Genomic DNA, 20,987 nt, shown 5'->3' on the forward strand with positions numbered 1-20,987 from the left:
GATAAATACTATATCTCATGAGCATGATCAAGAGAAAGAGATCTCCTCCTTTGAAAGGATGCATGAAGGCATGGTTCACATATTGACTAAAGATGAAATCAACAAAATAAGTCCTCATATGGAATATGAGGTGGTTGACAAAAATAAAGGAACTATGGATGGAAGTTCCTGGGATGCAATATGTGTAGAAAGTAAGGAGAGATCATGAAAAATGCAACTATGGTCACATAAAAAAGGAAATCAACATCTAACGACTAGAAGGATTGATTATGACATCTCCAAGGTAAAGGCATGAAGACTCCGATAAAGTCTGGACTCTGAAAAGGAAGATGACCCTTGACATGTAATATCTTTTTGGAGATGTGTCAATATGTATGCAGGATGTTGATATGACAACAAGCAGATGTCATGATGAAAAGACCATCATAAAGGTAAGTTCGATTCAATGTTCATTCTTAATTTTTAAACAATAACTGGATGGGTTAATGCAAAGCTACCAAAGGAAGAGCTATAGATGTCATCTAAAATTGGTACTCATGTGGTAGGATGGAAGATCCTGAAGGTAACATGATGAGAAGAAGGTAGCAAGGCATGGAGGAAGGCCAGATATGGACTAATGGATCACTTTCCGATGAAACGAAGGATGACATGACTAACATAATTCATAAATGAAAATGATGGATGGTCGATGCCCTACGAAGAAGTCCCAAAAGATGAAGACACCATAATGATGAGAAAGAAGTCCATGGCATGGAAAGGAGGAGCTCTTCAAGCAGCTGATTGTCCCATGATCTCCAGCAGCAGCTTGGACAAGAACCTGATTAAGAGGTAGCTTGGACACATTCCTTTTATGGAATGGGTTGGTCATACCTGGTTAAATGGGAGTGACAAATATGGTTCTCTACTTCATGTGTCATGCACTAAACCAGGACTAACAGCCACAAGTCTTAGTGAAGGTCATGAGAAGAGATGGACACATCATTCTTGTCTTCACTTTGGAAGAAAGAATGGAGGACTAGGTAGGCATCTCGCATCCGATACTCTTTGAGGATGTGGTAGGGCATCCAAGATAAGAGTAGTTGTAGAGAACCAATATTCTTTGAGAACTGGGAATCCAAGATAAGAATAGTCCTGGTGGAACATACTTTGAGAGACCCCGGGTCGGGTATGTTCTGAGAGAGAAAATGATGAGGGTGTTTATAAAACACTGGTCTCGCCAACATTGTGCTCTGATCTTGTGAAGAGATAGAGCTGTTAGTCAAGGCCTTGTGTTAATTTTGAGTTAACATGTTCTTTTCTTAAGACAGTTACTCCATTAACCCATAGTTAACTTCATTAATCCATTAGTAATCACATTCACCATTAAAATATGACAATAACTGATGAAAGAACATTAATGCTAAATGCAGAAGACAAGCCAAGAACACAAGGATATGGCACAAGCCAGGGAAAAACCCCAAGATGGGGAAAACCCTTGATCAATTCTTCTTATTATCAATATCAAATGTTCAACAGAGAGAGAGTACAACGATATAAGTCAAAATAAACTTGCTAACCCTTTGTTCAAAACAATTCTGAAGCTTACTTCCTGGTTAGGGTTCTTATCGGTGACTGAGAAACCTTCTTCCAGTGAGTTGCACCCTTTGTTGTCCTTTCCAAGACATTCAACAGTGATCGAGTACTGTGGTTCCCCTTCAAGGCACCCTATACTCACATCAACAAGAATTTGCTCATGATCTAGGGTTAAACTTTCTGTTTAGATTGCGGCCCACTCTCCTTGATAGCGGCTGAGGTAAAGAGCTCAGATTAGGTCATGTGTCCCTTCCATATGTGCCTCCATATTGGCTATTGTAGTAGCCTTTCTTGCGGCCCAAACCAGAATACAAAATATGCACAAGGAGATCCCAAAACTCACCTATCAATCAATGCCCTGATCTATGGATCCATACAGAGAATGTGGCTTGCTCTTGGAGAGATTCTAACCCAAAAACCATGCCAAAACATCACCCAAAATTTCCCTCAAGCATGCGGCAAGTTGTCTACTTCTAACTTGGACTTATGGGAGACCAATGTGCCAAAGAACAGACTCAAACAACACGTCCTCCTTACTTCTCTAAGTTGCAGTTACGTACTCCTTTCTGGATGATTGCTAATGAGGATGAGGGATGCCTATATATATAACAATTTGTCCTTATGGAGGTGAAGCCGACTTTGACACTTGGAGGCAAAATTTGAATTTCAAATTTTCAATTTTCCCGCCTTGAAGAGTTTCTTTTAAATAAATAAATATTTTTCCTTATCCAAATTTGATGATCTTGAGGTCGATTTTGGTCCTCTTGAAAAGAGGAATTTAATGCAATCATCATCTCTATCAAATGAGATGATCAAAGGTGGAATTTGGCCCTAGTTGCCAATTTTAATACTCCCTCTCAACTAGGGAGAATTCCACCTGTCAATCCATCCATCATCATGCCATCCTGATGTCATGTATCATCTTTGTCATCTCATCTTTTCTCTGTTGAACACTAATATAGATAATGAAGAAGAATTAATCGAAAGTGAGTCACAAGACCTTGTCACTCTCCGCTAACTAAAGTCAGTCCACATAACCTGATGTAAAATCACAACCAAACTTGATCCCAAGTGATCAAGTTTGTTGAACATCATTCATCCTAGACATAGGGAGTACGACAGTACACGATGCGTCCATTAGTAGTGCTATGGTCCCAAACCACTTTTCCCAACTCATTGGCCAGATGAGAGGTACTTCCCATGTGTCCCAAACTACATGGGTAGGATGATGTAGGAACACCAATAGGGAAAGAATATGTCACATCCTACTTATAACCACACATAGGGAAAGGAGAAACCACATCCTACAAACATATATCACAACCACACGTAGGGAAAGGATGAACCACATACTACAAACACATATCACAACCACATGTAGGGAAAGGATAAACCACATCCTACAAACACATATCACAATCACATGTAGGGAAAGGATAAACCACATCCTACATGCAGGCAAACCACCGAGAGTAGGAAAAGGATGAACCACGTCGTACATTCATGCCAACTAATCATTCGTAGGATAGATCCTACTTGTGGGGAAAGGATGAACCACGTCCCACCGACATGTCAACCATCAATCATGGGGAATGTGCATCCTACACGTGGGGAAAGGGTGAACCACATCCCACTGACATGTCTGAATGCAGATGCCTGTATGCATCTTTCACTGGGGTGTCCGCAGGAGAAGGTGAACCACTCATCTTGCTCATATGCCATAGAAGAAGGTGAACCACTCATCCTATGCATATGTCATCAATAGTAGGGGAAGGTGAACCACTCACCCTACATACATGTGGGGAAAGGGTGAACCACATCCCACCGACATGTCTGAACGCAAATGCCTATATGCATCTCTCACTGGGGTCTTTGCAGGAGATGGTGAACCACTCATATGCCAGAGCAGAAGGTGAACCACTCATCCTATGCATATGTCATCAACAATAGGGGAAGGTGAACCACTCACCCTACATACATGTGTCTGCAATCGTAGGTAAAGGTGAACCACTCACCCTACACACATGGCATACATCACAGGGGAAGGTGAACAACTCACCGTGTACGCCGCGCACCTATAGGGGAAGGTGAACCACTCACCCTATGGTCGCTTGTTGCTCAAAAAGTACCCCATGTCCTCAGGAGCTCCTAGAGCTTAATATTCCATCTTAATCAAAGATCCCTTCATATAGGGGATAGAGCCAGGCTACTTTCTGAAAATCAAGACTACATCTAGGTGATGATTTCGCTAACTTAATCATCAATCACTTCACCCAACAGCATATATATACACGACCTTTTAATAAACATATTGATTTGTAATTAGCCATTTTTGCAGCAGAGATCTTAGCAGCACTTAGTAATCCTCTGCTTCTAAATGAAGAAAATATTTAACTATTCTTACTCCCTCTTGCATAAGGAGATCACAAGCCTAAGCTTGCCTTTCCAAAGAGCAAAGTGTCCATCTGGCAGCGTGCTCATCATGAGATTTATCTACTTTGTAGATATAAATGTGGACTTTAAGAGATACATCACTTAGATGTGCTTTTACCATCAATCGTACTGTTAGCCCTGCAATTTTCTAAGATGAACTACATATCATATTATTTAGTGAGCAGTTGTCCATTGGAATCAAGGCTTATAATGAGAGACAACATCAATGGTTGTGTAGCTCCTTTGAATATTGAGAAGGTAACCATCTGATGTAAATCCAGGGACTTTATAATTCCCTCTTAAGATGATCATCTGGATTTCAATCATGATCTTTTCATGCGAGAGATGAGGTTTACTATGTGGCTACAATGGCAGAAGTGTTGCTCTTATGTTTCGGGCAGATCACAGTAAAAGATAAGCTATCCAATTTAACATTTGTCTTGTTCACAACTTTGATTGTGAACAAGACCATAACTACAAGATTGTAACGAAATTGTTGGACTAATATAAATGATGTTGATGCCATAGAGCTACATATAGAAGTCCTAGCTCTAGATCTTCATCTTTTCTGGAAAGATTTTCCTCCTTGAGAGATTCAGGTCAATTTGACCTTGAATTATTGTGCTCCCTCTCTATTGCTACAAGATTATTGCAATCTTTACCAAGTTGTTATGACAACTATGCTTTATGTTACAAGATTGATGATAGGAAGGCCACAACAATGTAATCCTAGATCAATCACAGGTCATAATTTACTGGGTTACTTCATTTATCATAAACAATGTCATTGATTCACTTGTTCACAAGATTCATTGTCAATAAGGTCTTGTGTTACTGACACTAGACCATTTAAGAAATGTAGGCGTACTATTCATAAACATCACAGGAATATTATTCCGAGAAATTATTAACCTTTATCAAGGACTCTTTGACATGAATACAATTGATGGCCTCTACTATTTCTGATGCTGATCAGATGCAAAATTTGAAGAATCTTTTTGGCAAAGGATAGTGAGAAAGTTTACTACCTTTCTCAAAATTTGATAAGTCATCCTCCCAGTCTTTATACAAACTGTCAAAACAGCATAGTGCTCTTCCCGTCTTCACAATAGATCCTTCAAGAACACTTAATACCAGGTAAGCTATTTGAATGAGTGCCTTGGAATTGTTCTGCACAAACTTATGGATAAAAAAAACAAGAAGGTAAATCAACAAGACGGTTGTAAAAAGGATAATTAGCCAAAGCATAAATTTACCACTAATCATTAGATCCATAACAACTAATGATCCCACAAAGTCAGTAGAAAATATATGCCTTCAAATAATGATCCTCTTCGAGAGTGGGTTTGATTCGCCTTCTGTACCAATATTCCAAGATTGTAAAAAAAACCTCCAAACATGTATCAATATGTATAGCCTTCTTCAGACAAGCATCTAGTGGCGAACAACTTAAAAGCATAAATCGGTACAAGGGCCTCATGAAGTTAGCACAATCAAACAACTTGGTGGCAAAGATAATGACCTTAATCTTAAAGTATCCATTTGCAATTCTCCATCGAGAATTCAATTCTACATTCAGAGGTTCAATCTCCGCCCACTTGCTACTGTTTTTGTCCTTGGAAGGAGAAATACCTACAACCCGAGTTCTTCTCAAAGGAGGACCTTGTTATCATAAGCAATGTGTGAAAATTCTTAGTTCTAACAATCTCAGGAATCCTACTACAACCAACTGAATCTACTTCACCTAGATTGTAAATTACATTACAAGCTTATTTTCGATTTCTTCTTGAAACATTGAAGTAAATTATTGAGGCAACCCACACCAATTAAATATGATTCTGAAACATAGAAACTGAGCAAGGAAAATAAAACACATAGGACAGAGTTATTTTTGGACAAAAGTCCATGGAAAAACTCAATGCGAGAAAACCGGTGCAGCAACTCTGAGGGTTTATTATTATTAAGCAGTAGCAAATTCTGAATACATCACTGAATACCTCATAGCAATGTTGCAAACATCGCGATCGGGATTAAATCGGCGAGGGGGAAAATCGGCAAATACAAAAATATTATTTTTTTTTCAATTTTTTTAATATCTAAAACGTCTACGACATAAAATAAATGCATTGACAAATAAATATGATAAAAGAACTAATATATAAGATGTGTAATATCATTTCTAGTGCTACATCACACATAACAGTGAATCATGTCCTGAATAGTAAGTCCTGAGTCCCAACTCAACCTCAAAATATCAACAAAAAATATAATAATGTATCTCATATCATGAGTCATAATGTCATATACAATGAAATGAACCAAATAACTAATACTATTGATTTCCTCTGCCCCTCTCTCGAGAAAATGCAATAGCTTTCCCTCTAGATGTAGATGGCGGTGGAGTTCGCAGTGAACTTTGTTGTGCTTTAGAAGCTGAAGAACTAGGAGCTACAGGAGGTAGACCAAATCCTCTACAAGTGACAGGGGTAGCCTGGGTAGGTGGTGTCACCTCCTCCTCCTGTTTCTCCTCCTGTTGCTCCTCCTCCTCTTCCTCTACCCCCTCCACTACCTCCTGCTCTAAACAATCAGCGACAGACTCCATCAAAGGCCTCTCGGCCTCAACCCTCCATGCAACAATGGTGTCAATCCCATCCAATGAGATGGCCTCCATATTAGGTGTCCTCTCAAGTTGCCTCACCCACAATCGAACATTGTAGTAGACGTAGACCATGTCATTAAGTCGTTGGGACTCCAACCTATACAAGGGTCATAAAATAATCATTATAAAAAAATAGTATTTAATGAATTCAAAAAATTATTTGGAAATTTGGAATATTTTAAGTTTTAACCTGTTGCGCTTCTTAGTGTGTATTTTTTCAAATACACTCCAGTTGTGCTTGCTTCCTGAGGCGCTGCATGTTCGGCTAAGCACTCGAATGGCAAGCCTTGTAGATTGGGTACTCTGGCACCATAGCTTCTCCACCATGCAACTACAACAAAATTAAAAATAAGATAAACATAAAAAAAAAAAAAAAAATGAAAGTTGAAAGTTGAAGAAAAGTATGAAGTTATGAACTTGAAGAGACAATGAAATTTGAAACAAACTAAAAATTACCTGGCATTCTAGTCTTCCTATCAACCACAGCCATGTCAAAGCTAAATGTGCCACCTGTCATCTTGTATATCTCCATTTCTTTCGATATTTTTGCACGTTCTGTTGGAGATGGCACCATCCTCTAAACACAGGTGAAGAATCCATCCATGACCTCAATATCAAATAAGAACACACAGGGGTAAGCAAATGTGGGGTTCAGGTAGATCCCTTTAGCGTGAATGGGACGATGGAGTGTTTTGTTCCATCGTTCATCAATCACTTCCCATAGGAAGAGTTGTTTTTGAAACCCCTTATCTCCCTTATCATCATAGTATGTCTGAATGGATTCTTTGGCCCTGTCCATGGCCTCATACAAGTAGCCCATTGCGATCTTGTCACCATCAACTAATCGAAGAACTTTTACCAAAGGTTCAATAATGTTGCACACCTCCTGCACTCCCGTTCAGAAACTTTCCTAGTGTTGTCGCACAGAATGTCTAGGCACCGTGACAATGCTCAAATCGGGGGCTGTCACCCTGATCCCCAATCTCTCTGTTTAAGTTGTCTCCCTACAGCAGGCTAAGGAGGTTAGACTCTATGGAAAAGTGGAATGAAGAAGAACTAGTTGGGAACCAGCCAGTTTGGGAGACACAATGAAGCGATCAAGTACTTGATTAAGATTTACCAAGACTTATAGGATTTGATTAGATTTTAAACGATTGATACCAGTGCCTTATGGAGTCAACGATCTTGCTAGGGAAATTAAGACCAAGTAATCGATTAGCAACTGCTGCTTAGATGAATGACTATTTTATATGAAACGCAGATCCTAAAACTAATGTGAGATGCAAGAATCTTGGTTAATATTAGTTAAATGCCTATTTAAATTTGAACCCTTCAATCCTTTCTGTGTTGAGCCTGATTTCGTAGTAATTGGTAGAGAGAAGATCAAGAGAAGCACACTAAGGTGTGATTAACGATACCTTTTCTGAAATTCTAACATACCCGATGCCTCCAGCGCTGCAAAGAACTGTGGCTCTGACAACTGCAAGGTCACCGTTTTAAGTACTATTAAAACAGGCTTCTCAACAAAAAACGGATGGAGATCTATCTGTCTATCGACCAAGCTTATGCTTGGAAATAAATTTTATCTATGCAATGTTAACTTATATGCAAATTCACCAGAAGATGAGATGAAATTAGACTCGAGAATGGGAAAACACTTATGCCGCAAAAGCCCTCAATTACCCAAATGAAATGCTCGCCCTTTTTTAGATGAAGACTTAGAAAATAAACTCTTGAAGATACTATAGTTAAAACACCAGCTTATTTCAAATCTTCTTGATACAATTTAGCTCAAAGAGAACAAAAACAACTTTGCAATTCGATATCAATGTCAACAGATGCTCAAAAAAAATACTCAGTTTATGAAACAAAGGATATGCATTTTATCACAATTCCATGACAGAGTACTTAATTTTCAGAAATTAATTTTTAGGACAGCAGTAAGAAAAAATTTATGACAGCAGCAATATGACAATGAAAACAGTAAACTATCAATGATATCTTTATGCCAAAAATTTACCGAAATTTTCCAAACTTGCCCACATGAATTATCAAAAATTGTCAGCCTATTGTAATGTGATTTCTGGAATTATCTTAGATCTAATATACTTATTATAGTCAGCAATTAGAACAAGAAATAAGCCTAATGATGAATGCCCAACTCAAGAAATTAATTCCTTAATGAATTAGACAACTTAGGAACTGATTTTAGGCTAACCCACATGAAATTTTTTCACTGTTATATTTCAGACTTCAGAAACAGAATTATTCAGAGATAACAGTGACCCAAAATATAGATCTAGGCTAAATTCTTGATACACATCAAACATAAATGACTTATTAATGTATTTAGCAATTTTTTTAGTTAATTCCAACCACTTAGATGTGTTTTTCACCACTATTAGAAAAGTATATGACTATTGTAGCAAACAGTGAAGAAAAAGATGGTTTAGATATCAAACTCTTAGGCCCTAGGACTTGAAGATCACTTGCCCAAGTTGCCAAAAAAAAATTCAATATCTGAAACACAAATTTTTACCAAATTTTCTGCAAAAACCCACCAATGATTAGCTTCAGAAAATTAAATATTCAAATCAGAAATGGAGCAAGGGAATCTAGGGCCAATGAGAGCTAGCACTGGGCCCAATAGAACTAGTGTTGGGCTAGGAGAAGGCAGATCTAGGCTTAGCAGCCCCAAAACTTGAAACCCTTGTTTAAAAAAAAATATTTTTCTTCAGATCTTCAGATTTATTGCAAAATCTTTAATGACTGGCCTTGTAAAAAGACTTGGGATAAGATATTGCCCTCTAGGACCTAGATCTGTCTCAAAACCCCCAGATCTGCTTGAAAAATCTCAGATCTAAAGATTTATTTAATTGATTTCTCAAATCTATTCCTACAAACAATCTTTGAGCCCAGATCTTGCCCTCCAGGGTCTAGATCTAACTCAGATCTGAAGATTTTCTTGGTTGATTTCTTAGATCTATTTCTGCACAAGTGAAAAGAGAAAAACCCAATACCCAATATGTACAAAAATAGAGAAAATCCCAAAAACCTAAGTGTTAAAATTCAAAATTATGTTACAAAATTTTAGATCTACACAAGTAAATAACAAATCTATATAAATAATTTACAGATCTATACAAATAATTTACAGATCTATCAAATCTGAGGAGTATGAGTCCAACTCCGTTCCCATATCTGATAATCTAAGGCTCTTAATAGCCAGATCTATTAAAATTTACACGAAATATTTAAAATATTTTGAAATTTTAGAGAGGTACTAGCCCAAAAACACCCTGCAGAAAAAAAGATTATAGTTAGATAAATCCTGAGACTTATATGAAGTAGGCTCTTCAAAAAATATGTGTTGAGAGTTGGCTGGTCCAACTAAGGACTATCCCCAAACGCTCAATGAGAACCTGAGAGATCTTCTGCAAACACTAGATCAACCATCAAATCAAGTAGAAAAATAGAACAACAATAAAATTATGAAAAAATAGAAATACCTTCTACTTCAATCAAAATTAAAAATGTTACCCTAGATCCAACAGACTGAATAAGATACCTGTATTCAGATTATTCTAAGAGAGCTATTGATTGATAGTTGTCACATAATATTAAGCAGAAATTAAAACAATGTTACCATAAATTCATGAAAATGAACACTACAGCCAATGTTTTAAAACCCCAACTCCGACTCTGACTCGGCCGAGGGTCGACTCCGACTCTTACTCCAACTCCGACTTAATATCGACTCGGCTAGCTCGATTTCAATGACTCAATCATTGTAAAAAATACATTAAATATTTATTTTTTATAAAAACACATAATTTTAAAGATTTTCATTCATGTTTCCAAACACACAGCATTAGAATATAGATAGAAGACAACATATGATCAAAGTAAGCTCATGAATATATCCATTATATCAAAATGGCACCCAATGCACTGTCCAATACATACACGATGATGATATAGAGATCAAAACAAAAACACATAACCAAGGAAGCTAGAAATGGCCTCTACAACAAAAGTCTGTGACCAGTACTACTGGTTACTGCTAGAGTTGCCAACATCATCTGGCTCAGTGTTACTTGGGAGAGGGAGCGACATTTTCAAAAGCTCCCAGTTTGGGAGCGAATCCCGAAGCAGTTCGACAACCAATGTCACTAACATCAAGGTACATAGAGGGATTGGTGCTCTTGATTAAATACGAGTTCCATACCCTAATACATGACAAAATTCAATGGACACATTGCAATCCCCCAATCCTGAAATCCTGAAAAACTGATAACTCTACTGGATTTTGAATGAAAGCTAAAATTCTACTTTCTCCATATGAAATCCAATGAGACCGGAATCACTCTCAACCTTCTTGAGTCATTTCATGGTAATGTTAAAAATTTAAATAAAAATATGAAAATGATGATTAAGGAGAATGTCACTTTTACTTTAAGAATTTAACATTACCATAAATAGCATATCAATACTAGGAATCAGAGTCAGACAGGGAAACCCATGAGTCAGACAAGGAAGCCCAGGGAGTCCCCCACACTCAGAAAAATTTAAAAAAAAAGGTTTTTTGGGGTTCATTGGCCGTTGTCAGTAACTCGGTCGGGTTGATACGGACACAACTCGGTCGGCTCGGTATTAGCCCGGCCGGCCGAACCGGTTCAATGGCGGGGTCAATTTTTTTTTGACCAACTCGGCCGAGTCGATTCCGAGCCGGCCGAATTTAAAAACACTAACTACAACACATTGAAACCCCAAAGACTTTTGCATTAATTCAAAAAAAATATACAAGAGAGCTTGAGAGTTTAGTACACGATCAAAAGATCGAATCAACTGACTAACAAATGACCTCCTCTTTAAAGATAAATCCTCCAACGACTAGTTCGAGTGATCACGTCAAAGCAATCTCGACCGTTGATGAAGATCAAAATTTCTTTTAATCTCATCCGTCGAAATTTTAAACTCTTGAGGAAATTCGAATTTTTCAATTTAATGCATTTTAATTAATTCAAAAATTAAATTTTTGAATTAATTTCCTCAAAATTTTGACTTTGACTTAACTCTAGGGACCAAAGGGTTAGAATTTAGCAAAATAATCAATTTACCTTAGTCCCGAGACCTCTTAAAATTTAATTTTGAGGAACCATCGAATTTTGCTTTCGGAGAATTTAAATTTACCTAGGACCTAGACTTAATTAAATTTATGGCTTAGGATTTTAATTAATTTTTGAAGAAAATTTTTTAATTATTTAACCTATGAGGGGATAAATTACTTTTCCAACCCTCAAGACACTTTACATCATGATTTTCACATTTTTTACATCTCAAGGGGGGAAACCCATTTGTAAAAAACCCTCACAGACCACCCAATTTTGCGACACAAATATAATCTAACAGATCAAGCAATTTGTAATAAAACAACCTAACCAAATAGTTAGGATTATTCCCAAATCACTTTTACATAGACTCGATCTAAAACACTAAAACTCCCCTAAGATCCCAGTGACAAAATCCATTCCGGCTAAACAACCTAACCAAATAGTTAGGATTATTCCCAAATCACTTTTACATAGACTCAATCTAAAACACTAGGACTCCCCTAAGATCCCAGTGACAAAATCCATTCCGGCTTTGGGGTAACGCCGAAGGAAAACTCTTTCGACCATCCGAGAATGGATCGGTGAGACAAAAAACCTCCCAGAATGTAGATCATCACCAGAAAAGTAGGTTTACCTAGGTGATTACATATATGACACAGATCTGTTAAGATTATTTACATTATATACATGCAGGCTAGGTTTACATTATAAGATGATGATCAAGCTAATGATGATATCTGGACGACACGAACACATCGATTAGGCACTATCCCTTTTGCGAAAAAAGGGGGTGTACTGCTATGGGTCATTGACACGTAGTGGTCAACACCTCGTATGAAACTAATATGCATATGGCCTCTCCCTCTAGTTTGCGGCTAAAGGCCAAAGCACGTCCCTAATCTGAAAGAAACATTCTCTTCACATCCCACATAGAATTCAAGAGGGATTGAAGAGATATGAAACTAGTGGCAAACCGTGTAATGGAAGGGCGCACCAACTCCTTGTTGTTGGTGAATGTTCTCATCAAATGAAGCACAGATGCATGATTATATATAAATTTTGTAATGTTTTTTTATGAGTCAACAATATCTTTGACAAAAGGAATTTTTCCTATGTCCTCCAACATCAAATCAATGCAATGTGCAGCACAAGGTGTCCAAAATAAAGTAAGATGCCTCTCCATAAGCATCTTGCCAGCAATAACATAATTTGCAGCATTGTCCATTATGACTTGGACAACATGTTTTGGACCCACCTCCAAAATAAACACATCCAGCAAATCACATAATAATTGTGCATCTTTGATATGTGCAGATGCATCAACATATTTCATAAACATTGTCCCCTTAGGACAATTAACCAAGAAGTTTATAAGGCTTCTACCCTTTTGATCGGTCCAACCATCTAACATCACAGTGCATCTTGTGTGTGCCCATGAAACCCTAAACTCCTCCAATCTCTTGGTGAAATCAACCTTTTCATTTTGAAAAATGCGGCCTCTAAAGTCATCATAAGAAGGGACTTTGTACCCTAGGCCAACAATTGCAATAGCATCAGCAACAAGCTAGAAAAATGGATTATTCCTTACAACGTTGAAAGGAATATCACTCTAAAGAAGAAATTTGCCCAACAACTTGTCAACTTCTTCTTTCTCCTTTTTTTAAATAATTGAAAAGATAAATGGTTGTGAACCAGACGTGGTTCTAGGAACAAAATATGATGAGGCAGCTACAGGGTTGGTTGTAGATATTGACGCTGAAGTAGAACCAGTGCCACTCTCATATTCACCTCCTAACACTCTATTCCCTGCCAGTTGACTCTTCAAAGCTAACTTAGACAGTTTGGTTTGCTTTATTTCTTCCAATGATCTGAGGGTTCTTCGAATGATTTCTGTATTTGTATTGGTGCAAGGCCCTACCACATGTCCAAAGATTTGTGCAAGGTGATACTTCAATCTGTATACCCCCCTTGTCATATGATGCCCACACAACTTGCAAGTCAAGTTTGATCTGTCAAACCCTCCATCAAGTTCACCAAATTCCCACAGAGGGTCCAATTTCCTTGGCATGTTTGTAACTTGGTTGAACACTTGAGTTTTAATGTAAGATGAATTTTGAAGTTGAACCTAGGGCACAAGAAGAATTGCAAGTTGAAAAAATAAAAATAAAATTTACATGGAATACATTGAAAATTTGACCCCAAAAAAAAAAAAAACTTGACTCAATGCAACAATAATGGAAAAAATGCACATTCAAACCCAAAGAAAAATTATGCAAAAAAATAGAGCACAAGAAGAAATTAAACTTATAAATCTAACAATCAAGTTTTTGCATTTTTTACTAAAATGAACCCTTTCTAGTTCCACTCAATGCAACAAAAATGAAAAAAAAAAACACAATCAAATCCACTCAAAAATAATTGATAATCAATGGGTTATAGAAACCCAAGCAAGAAAAAGAAAAAAACCAACAAAAATCGCTAAATTTGGTGCCCATACCTAGAAACCACACTTTGCTGAAGCAATTTGGTCCAAACTCAATTTTTTCTTGCTTGGAATGCTAAAATCTTTCGCTTTTCTCCTCCTCTGCCCTTGTAGATGACGTCCTCTCCTTCTTATCTCTCAAACTTTCCCACTGTCTGAAAAAAATGACAAACAAAAACCAAAAATTGGCTTTAAAACCTGTTGTTTCCGCCACTCACGATTTTTACTCGTCGGATCGCGATTTTTTCAAAAAAAGCAGCGATTAAATCGGTAGATCGAAAAAATCGTGATGTTCACAACACTGGTCATAACCACTGCTCCAATGTTCGCAACACTAGTCATAACCACTGCTCCAAGTTGCCACTAGACCACAACCCAGTGAACTAATCCTAAGTTGTTATCTGGTCAGGAATTTTTAAAAGTGGAATGCTTGGACATTCAATGGCAGTTTCTGTGTAACTATCAAGGAGGAAGATGCATCCCTCTTATCATCCTTCCACAAGCCGTCATCTTCAGTGAAGAAGCTAGTAATGCCATTGACCTCACATACATCTAAGTGGATCATGAAAACAGAAAACAAACATGCGGTTGCTTAAATATATTATAGACATGATGATAATAGCTTAAATTACACCCTCTCTAAAAACTGATGGAAAATGTGGGGTAGAAGTTGGAGTATGTGACCTTTCACTTAGGTATGCTTTGGAAATGACACATTTAATGGTCATTTAAGTCTAGCTTAAACTAAACATGTTACATTTTTGCTCTCTCCCAGGCATATTTTCTGATATGTTGCCTGAATCTGGCCAAAATTGTTGGAATAGCATTTTTGAGTTGTTAAATCTCTACAAACTGAATGCCCCATGGATCTTTCAGGGCTCTGAATCCGTTTATTATTCAAAAATGCATTTCAAGAAATGAAAAATAACGATCTCACCAGGTTCTGACAAAAATCGAAAAAATGTCGAACAGTTACACTTCACCATTAAGTCAGATCTCATTAAATCTTTAATTATCTCACTGATGGAACAATATCATGATAGAATTGACGTATTCTGAGATGAGTACAATAAAAAAATAATTGGTAGAATAAAATAAAAAATGATTTAATAGTAAAATAGTTGATTAAACAAAAGCAATACTACTGCACATACCAGGCATTTGGATGGTAAGATGTTGGCCAATATTGACACTGTGCCTCCCATTCTTCTTTAGAAGCTGAAGCATACTTTGGAACCTAAAAACAAACCAAATAAAAATAGACTTCTGAAGATTAGTTTCCATAACTACTCATTTATGAAGAAAACAAACTTCCTTTAAGTAAATGAAGTAAATTTCTAGGTTGAGTTAAACGGAATTTTAGGTTAGTTTCTTTGCTCATTTAGCCAACAAATGGCTTTCTTGAGTGTTGCTTTTTAAACATGCAATTCAATAAATTGTCCAAGTCCAAGAGCCAAAATGCAAATCTAGGGGAAACCAAGGGCTTCACCCATTGCCACCTTGGTTAATGTCCCCTATATTTAGGCTGGTGCTTTTCCAACCAAGGGGAGAACCTCATAGGATCACAAATCAGCCCTTACAATGCTGTTACAAAACTCAAATTAATGGAACAAAGTGTTTTTGGGTTTTTCAGTGTTAATATGGAGGATCCCAACAACAATAGTGCCTAGTCTTTTGGTTTTGAAGTTGAGGCAACAAATGGAACTTGAAAGCATGTGAAGATGGGATAACCACCCATTGGCATATTAGCAAGCATTATCAATCATGAACATATCTGATATATAAATAACAACCAAGTGAAATGTTAAAGAGAAACACAATAACACATCAACTTCTTGCAGAAAAATAATGCATTAACGATAAACTCTAATCAGTAGGAACAGCCTACAAGTGAATCAACAGCTCCTTGGTGCATCAAGTTTTATCTGATATAGAAGAGAAGACGGGGATTTTACAAGCGCGCTTCAACATCTCTTCCAGAAAAGAACAGCCACTATAATAAGCAAAATGCAGTCCTCCACAAAAGATATGGTAGGAATAAATCAAATTGTGACCTTACACTTATATTAGGTCCTTGAGAAAAGATGAAGAAAATGAAGGCGCAGAGATGTTATAACACTTTCAACAGCAACAACCCAAACATGGCAATCTTCCTCTCCTCCTTGAATCACCCTCTGCAAGTGAATCTTCTACCCCTCAGACTGCTTCCTCCTCCGACAACCATTCATTATAATATTATAAAGAAAACTTTAGAAGGTCATAGATCCATCTATCCCTCCCAGAAATAAAAATAAAATACAAGCTTTGGAGCCCTCTTTAAGTTGAGTATTTCTCATTATAGGTGAGAGAATCCTGCAAAGAAAGGTTTGAAATTTGAATGACTTATGATGCCACTTGACATCTCCATATGCCACATACTCCCGCCATATTTGAGTTAATCCTGGAGCACTGCTCACATAATAGCTTGCAAATCCTTTTCATCCATAAAAAAAATGCCACAAGAAAATATATTTAACCTCCCAAATAAAGTGCTCCTCAAGAAATGACTAGTGTGACCTTTTCCTTTATGAACCAACCTCAAATTTAGCCCTAGGAAACCTCCCAAGAGGTGTGACATTCCCCCTTTCATGAAATAAGTTGATTGTAGAAAATGGGATATCTCCATTTGTACAGTGTTGCCCTAGTATGGGTTTATTCTTCTTGTCAAAAGCATCAAGTGAATGATTTGGGTCACAAAATCTTCCTTGGATGAAGTGAGTTTTTCTTCAAGTGTACCATTAACTTCCTCAACCATGAAATCTGTTAGCCTTCCAAGTTACCTCATAAGCATTAACACCATGTTTTGGGGTGTTTTGTTGCTTAAATTTCTAGACAAACAACAATTAGTGCAAAAAATGTAGATTTTTAATGTACCTTGGACAAGTGGTTTCCCATGGGTTCGTCTCTACCTAGGGAAAAGTGTCCAAAATAACTCTTTTCCTAAGTGATTTTATAAAGTGAAAATGACTTTATAAATGGTAAAGTCAATGTTAAATTATAAAGTGAAAAGTTACTTTAGACATAAAATACAATGCGAGTACTTTATTTAATGGGTGAGTTAAAAAATAGAAAGTGAGAATTAAATACACATTTATTCTCATCGCCTGATCTAAATGAATCTGAGCCACTAGATCTTGGGGTTGCCCAAAAGTCATTTAGGGAAACAAAAAGGGGAAAAGAAAAGAGACACTGCATTCATTCTTTATGAGCACATTGGAGAAAGGAGGTTGAAAGCTGAAGAAAAGTTCTGAAGGAGAAATTTGTTGCAGCAAGCTAAATGAGTGATTTCTGGGCAAAGCTGGGTAGGCAAATCAAGGCATAGAAGACAGCACAGAAGGTACAGTACGAACAGCATTTAATTTTGTGAGCTGCATGCCATTTGCAAGAAGTTTTTGAAAAAAAAAAAAAAAAAAAATCCATACAGCAGTACAGAAATTTGTACAGTCTGTACAGAATCTGTACCATACAGTCAGTGTTTGTATTGTACATATTTTTCAGCTTCAAGTGGGCATGGAAATCGAGGCAAAGTGGGCACGGTTTTCAAGGAGTTTTGGGCTGAAGAGATAAGTTGTATTTTGTTATTTTATTTTGTCTGCAAATGTATTTTTCCTGAACTTGAAAGATAAATAAATTTGAAGAGCTCTCTAACAGGTTTTCCCCGAAGAAGATTGAAGGGGTTTTGCCATAGTTTTAAAAACCGGTAACCGGCCTAACCGGCCGGTTGGAGGCCTGGCCGGTCCGAACCGGCCCTTCTAACCCGGTTTCCTCCCTCACTCGCCCAAAATACAGCCCTAACCGGTAAAAACCGGCCGGTTTAGGGCGGAACCGGCCGGTTTATAGCTAACCGGCCGGTTCCGTCCTAAACCGGCCGGTTTATGGACAGGCCGCCGGTAAAAGGAAAAAGCGCTGCGGTTTTGGCTGTTAGTGGTGGTTTAGGGGTTTTGGGGGGCAGGAAAAGGTGTTTTCCCTCCAAAAACACCCTCACACTTGCTATAAGACACCCCTCTCACTCTCATTTGTCTCACACAACTGATTTGGAGTGTTTGTGAGTGTTTGTGAGTTTGTTTGTGAGCTTGGAGAGTGTGGAGTTTTTGCTGAAGTAGTCATCTTGGAGTTGGAGTTGGAGCTATTTTGGAGATAGTGTGTAGCTGTCAGTGGAGTTGCCATCTTCAAGAGGAGGCTAAGGGAGCTAGTTTGCATTTCCAGGTAAGGATTTGCTCTTGATAATTCCTCATTTGAGTCTGCTGTCCATGAATTTTTTTTTGTGTTATAAACTTCTCACTTCTATGATCTACCATCTAGGGAGTCATCATGCCTCCAAAAGCCGAAGATACTGCATGGGCTCATTGTGATATGATTGATGGCAAAATGATCTGCAAATATTGCCAAAAATCCATTCAAGGAGGGGGTATTAACAGGTTCAAGCAACACTTGGCTGGGATAGGAGGCCATGTAAAGCCATGTGGAGCACCAAATGAAATAATAGGGCATATTAGGGCAGAATACCTTCAGAAGTTTGAGACTCAAGTCACTGAACCAATAGAGAAGTTTGTGGCTACACAGTTTGGGAGTCGAGACTCAACCAACTAAGTTTGATCATGATGACTGAGACTCATGAGAAGTTTCAACTTCAAGTGATAATGTTGATCACTATTATAGTATTGCTATTATCATATATGTAGAGTCTAGAGTCTAGACTGAAGTCTTGTAGTAGGCCACTGGCCCCATAGTTTGTAGGCTTTATTTTTGCACTCTAGTGGCCATTTAGAGCCTCATTGCTTATGTATTTTGTCGATGATATGTATTGCACTCGGTGCCATTTTGATATATTCACCTTTAAGGCTTTACATGGTATATCAATGAGCAATCTTTCCATATTTTGTCTCTATTGGCTTGGAATCATGGTTTTAAATCTTAAAAATAGTTTTTTCATTAAAAAATAATTATTTAATGTATTTTTCTAAAACCGGTTCGTTTAGACCAAACCAGTCCCGGTTAGACCGGTTCCGGTCGGTAAACCGGTTCATTAGGTGGACCGGTCCGGTCACCGGTTTCGGTTTTAAAAACACTGGGTTTTGCGTGGGTCTAAGTTGAGCAAAAATCTGTGTGTATTTTTATGTGTAGATTCAGGTGGATATCGGTGGCCACCTACCTCTTCTACTCTCTCAATGGTTCTCTATCTTCTTGGCCATTTTTCTCTATGATTTTGGGTCCCCAACTTCCAGGGTCATTTTGAGGCCCTAAACAATGCTTTTTGACAATTTGAGGGGCCAAGGATTGCCATGGCATATCTTGGCCCCAATGAAAAGTTGTGGTCCTCAGATAGTTCTTTCCAACTAGCTATTATGCACCCCAAATAGATATTGTATGCAAAAATTGCACCCCAAAGAAGTTGATGTGCCAACTAAACACCATGGGGCCCACAAACCTCTTGGTGTTTCATCCTCTAAGGTTAGGTTTTTGGACCTCTAGGTTTCTTTATTTATGTTAAAAGGCCATTCTTTCGACCCCCTGTAATAGCTTTTGCAAATGCATGTAGCCACCATCTCTCTTTGTTCAGAGATAGCTACCACCATTCTAGCTAGTTTGTGTCCTATAGTATTATGCTATTTCACTTATTAACAGAAGTTGGGTTTTCACCATAGTATTGTAATCTTTGCTATGTTTCTTTGTGTGTGTTCTATCTACTTTCTTGCATTTCATTCATTCCTTGTACAAATAGGATAAATGGTATCAAAGTAATATGCTCCTTATTGTTTCTCAGCGCATGTCCCCGACGAGGTCAAGGTATAGAGAGTTGGGTTTTGAGCTAGTTTCACTTGGGAACAATTGTCTCGCAAATCCAAGCAGCCTCCAATGGCAGAAGTAAAGAGAGATGACAAAGCAGGAGATCCAATCAAGTTGTTTCTGGAGGAAGCACTCGCACAACAAAGTAATGAGATGACAATTTCGCTTAGATCCTTCAACAATTGCCAACAACGATCAAGATACCTTCAACAAATGGCAATTTTGGAGGTGCGGCACTCTTCAAGGTACAACTTAACTTTAATATCCCCTTATTTGAAGGCCAAATAGATGCAAATGCTTCGAAGAAATGGTTAAATATGTTAGAGGGCTATTGCTTTGTCCAAAACTTTTTCAACAATGAGAAGATCACCTTCATGCTCCTGAAAGTCATTCCCTATGTTAAATATTAGTGGGAAGGTCACTGGGAAAGACAAAATGAAAATGGGTCTGTGATGTTCAATGCAGGACTAGCTTGGGCCGCTTTTGTTGATGCCCTCAAGGAGGAATTCTAACTCATAGGGAACTATCATACCAATACACGAGATGGAAAACTCTGCGACAAGAGAGTGTAACACAGCTCTGTGATAGTGGTAGGATTTGTTATGGGATTTATGTCCTTGGCTCTATTGTTTGTGATCCTTGTCGCCTTGGAATGTGTCTTCAAGAGTTTAGTGCACTAGACTTTCCCTACCGTCTTGATGGAAGAAGTATAGGGCTTGATTATTCTTAGGTAAGGTAGAACATTCCAGTTGTTTTCCCATTCCTAGTTGGTTGTTTGCTTGATTGCATCTACCACGAGGGGAGAGTCTCTAGGTGGGTGGGGCTCTCTAGTATTGGGATCCCAACAAAGTTTTATAAGCAACAAAAATATTCAGAATATCTGGAATATTTAGTTTGGAAT

The 20,987-nt window shown here is 37.8% G+C and overlaps 1 protein-coding gene across 1 annotated transcript in view; it reads right to left on the reverse strand.

The window, feature by feature from the left end:
* Positions 1–20,987, reverse strand: part of LOC149244252 (tRNA-specific adenosine deaminase TAD3-like) — a 293,332-nt gene that overhangs the window by 112,545 nt on the left and 159,800 nt on the right. Inside the window, exon 5 of the mRNA XM_089374775.1 lies at positions 15,415–15,497. Coding sequence (XP_089230901.1) covers positions 15,415–15,497 — 83 coding nt within the window. The remainder of the gene's footprint in view (positions 1–15,414; positions 15,498–20,987) is intronic.

Source organism: Pinus tabuliformis, chromosome 8, assembly GCF_031772625.1.
Source record: "Pinus tabuliformis cultivar Carrire ecotype Pingquan chromosome 8, CPIR1, whole genome shotgun sequence".
NCBI classification, from domain to species: Eukaryota; Viridiplantae; Streptophyta; class Pinopsida; order Pinales; family Pinaceae; genus Pinus; species Pinus tabuliformis.